The sequence below is a fragment of the Bison bison genome, unplaced genomic scaffold, assembly GCF_000754665.1.
Source record: "Bison bison bison isolate TAMUID 2011002044 unplaced genomic scaffold, Bison_UMD1.0 scf7180017864352, whole genome shotgun sequence".
NCBI classification, from domain to species: Eukaryota; Metazoa; Chordata; class Mammalia; order Artiodactyla; family Bovidae; genus Bison; species Bison bison.
In genome coordinates this window covers 3529483-3533253 of record NW_011494924.1, presented here as the reverse complement: position 1 = coordinate 3533253, position 3771 = coordinate 3529483, and the positions used below count along the sequence as shown (strand labels likewise).

General features: G+C 51.9%; 1 protein-coding gene across 1 annotated transcript in view; it reads left to right on the top strand.

The window, feature by feature from the left end:
• Window positions 1-3771, top strand: part of KLRG2 (killer cell lectin-like receptor subfamily G, member 2) — a 29830-nt gene that overhangs the window by 16664 nt on the left and 9395 nt on the right. Inside the window, exon 6 of the mRNA XM_010855020.1 lies at window positions 3210-3311. Coding sequence (XP_010853322.1) covers window positions 3210-3311 — 102 coding nt within the window. The remainder of the gene's footprint in view (window positions 1-3209; window positions 3312-3771) is intronic.

Here is a 3771-nt window from a genome sequence, read left to right as displayed (position 1 = left end):
GGGAGGGCTCAAGAGGTAGGATTAGTGAGCGAGGCCACTGTGCCCATGAAGATGCGCGAACAGGAGGAGTGGGGATACCCCCCAAGTTGCTGATCTGAATAGCGGAGTGATGGATTCATTGGGTTATCCTTCCAGAGTGGAGAATGGGGAAAGAGGTGGGGAAGAAATAAGCAGGTGCATTTGGGAGTTCCAGGTAGTGATGTCATTTAAAGGAAGAAGAGTCAGACGTCCCTGGGAGTCCAGTGGTTAAGACTCCAAGCCCGACTACAGGGGTCTCAGGTTCGATCCCTGACCTGAGAACTAAGATCCTGCATGCCATGCATCACCAAAAAACCAAAGGAAGAGGAGCCGGTCACAGACTGGGAAAGAAAAGTATAGGTGGTAGGGAGAGAATCAGGATACAAAGAAGCCGCAAAAGGAGAAAGTTTGAGGAAGATGTGGTCAGCAGTGTCCTGGGGAGAGGCAGACTCAGGGAGTGCTGCCACGTGGGAACAGAGCTCTGGGCATGAGGCAAGGAACCTGGGGGCGTGGGGACAAATTTTGAGGGTATAGGGGGAAGACAGCTAACAGAAAATACTGCAGGGTGCACACAGACACTGGTGCTTTGGGCTTGCTCTCTGGGAAGTGTGGGATCAAAGAACTGTAAGGTCCCCAGCACCTGGCTGAGGCTTGGTCTGAGGGAGGCTGCCTGGATGAGGAACTCTGCATGTGGTTTCTGCCTGCTATGGCCTTTACCACGAGGGATCAAGCTAGTGACCTTAACAAGAGGGCACTCGAGGGCACAGGCTGGGGGACTTGCCCAGACCCCCAGCACAGTAATGCTGCCACCCCGCTGTTTCATGTCCCCTCCTTATGAACCCGAGAGGGTGGAAGCCACTGTGGAGAGAGTTAGGGGACATCACTGCTTTGTCTCTTCACTGCTTTGGGGGGCAAATGTCCCAGAGGCGCTGGCCCCATGTAAACTGAAAAATCGAAGACTCAGGGAGGGACTTGCCTGGTGGTCCAGTGGCTAAGATACCGAGCTCCCAATGCAGGGAGCCTGGGTTCAATCCCTGGGATCCCACATGCTGCAACTAAGACCTGGAACAGTCAAATTAATAAATATTAAAAAAAAAAACCAAAACACAGACTCAGGGAATGTTCTCTATGGCAGCATGCAGACCAGAAGTCACTTTTTGCAGACAGCCTAAAACTGGGGGGACAGCTGGATCCTCAGATGGAGAATATGCCCCCTTAGGTGCTGGTTTAGAGTCACCTCATCTGGTCCCAAGGCTGGTAGGTGTCTCTATTCTGTGCTCCACGGGCTCTTGTGCTGCCCAGCTTAGCATCCCTCTTGTGAGTGTCCTCAGGGTTCCCGAGCCCTGCGGGGCATGGCTGGTGACAGCCTACATTTCACCAAATCTCTGACACCTGGCAGTGCTCTGCGAATCAATACTCAATGAATGGCACTAACTTCAGAGTGTGAGCACATGCCAGGAACGCTTCCTCCCCAGCCCTGTCGGGGCAGGAGAGCCACAGCTGGATCTCAGTGGTTGTCTAACCCGCTGGTGCTGGTGGCATTGTGCTCAGCACGTCAGGGGTAGAGGATAGGAGGAAACAGAGCCCTGCCCCTGCCCTCTGGCAGTCCTTACTCTGGAGAAAACAAAAGGGCCTGGCAGTCTGCAATGGCATGGCGGGGGGAGGTGGGGGACATTCAGAGGAAGAATGTTCTCAGTGTCTGGAGGAAGTGGAGCCAAGAGAGTGGTGTCCAGCATGCTTGAGCTCAGCCAGAGGGACAGAGGCCACCGGCCAAAGTAGACTGACCTGCAGGTCTCTCAGTGGCAGGAGCCCTCTGAGTCCTCTGGCACGCTTTGTATTTGGAAGTGTGTATTTTAGTTTTTATGATGCCCCTCGGCTGCCCCAGGTGAATAAACTGTGAGTCCCCCCAAACTGGCTCTACCCCAGCTGTGGGATTTGGCTACAGGAGGAAGCAGGTAGTGTTTCAGTTGTGGGTTGGGAAAGGTAGTCAAAATATAGAGAATGACAATGGATGAGCCGTGATGAATAGCAGTACAGGGTGAGACATCAGAGATGTCAATACCAGATACAAAAAGGGAATCAGACGGTGGGTATATACAATGTACGTAGCTTTTTTTTTTTTTTTAATGGAATTGGTCTTTTCAAAATAATGAAACATTTGCCACAGACTTACTTCTGCTGTTCTAGACTCTGGGAAATATGACTGATTTCTTAAGACCCTCACACCGATTATCTGGCATTCCTGACCCACATCCCCAAGATCTGGGTAGGTCCAGGGCCCCCTGCAGCAAGATGTTTTTGCTCTGATTGATTTCACACCGGAGTTGTGGCCGAGGTCCCATCCTGAGTGCTCAGTGACTTCAGATGCGCGTGTCTTTCTGGGTGGAAAGCTGCTTATAACTATCGATGTCTGTGAGCAAGCACTGACTATGTTTTATTCTCCAAGTGTTCCCCTCTGGTCTCCCCAGTTAGTCTGTCTACAGGGTAGGATGTGACCTCTGAACACGTTCTATCTCTGAGTCCTTCCTCCCTCCTGGAGTGTCCCGTCTTCCTTTCCCCTCCACAGCCTCATTCCAGCCATCTGGTCCCCTAGTCCCTGAGCGGCTGACTGCTCACATTTGTCTAGTGCTCTGCAGCCTGCAAAGCACTCTTTGCCTGATGCTTCATCAGTGGTCTCCAGTGACCTGGAGCGAGAGAGCAGAGGCAGGTGTGAGTCCAACATTAAAATGGGAAAACACCAAGAACACTTGAGGGGCCCTTGGAGTCAGGACTTGAACTTGAATTGGAGGGTCTGTTGAACTTTGAATCTAGCCCTGGGCCCTCTCTCCTGTGGAATTTTATCTCCTGGCATCTTTGCCTGTCCCATTAGCAACCTGAGCGCAGGGACCTTGCCCGCTTCTCTGTGTTGTTGGTGCCTTGCCTCTAGTGCACATCAGGTGCTCCGTTAATGGCTGTTAGCCACTTAACTCTCTCACTTGAAAAGAATCTCGTGTCTCCTAGTTATTTAAGACGTGGAATATCTTCTAGCAGTTTTCTCCCAAATATGAAGTTTGGACCTAAATTGAATGGTGTTATGGGCCAAGGGGGTGGGTGCTGAGGTGGGTGTGATGCTCTTGTAGGATTCAGCATGGTCCTGAATTGTGATGACACCCTAACCTGTGTCTCCTGGTTGTCCCCTCCCCTCCTCCCAGGGCTGCCCATGTACATGAGGTCCCTGCGCTGGGCCCTGGCAGTCATGGCCGTGCTCCTGGCGGTGTTGGCGGTGGCTGTTGTGGCCTTGGCCTCAAAAACAGGTGTGGAACTTCTTCCCCACCCTCACCCCTCTCCTCCCCATCCCCTTTCCTCCCTTTCCTCCCCTGCTCCACCAGCAGGGTGTCTAGTCCTTCCAGCTTCTTTGTGAAATTAGTAAAAGACATCCCTAGCAATCCAGTGGTTAGGACTTAGCCTTCCAACGCAGGGAGTACAGGTTCAGTCCCTGGTTGGGTGGCTAAGCTCCCACCACAACCAAAAACCCCAAACATGAAACAAGTAATATTGTAACAAATACAATAAAGACTTTTAAAAATGGGCCAAATCCAAAAAATCTTTTGAGGAAAAAAAAGAAAAAGAAAAAGACACCCCACTGGGCAGATGCACAAAGATAGGGGGCTCAGTGAGCAAAGGTAAGGGATTAGAGCCCGTTCCGGATGGATGATGGACGAAGCTTGTGCTTAAGCCTTCCCGGGACCTGCCCCGCCCCGCCGCCCCCGCTCC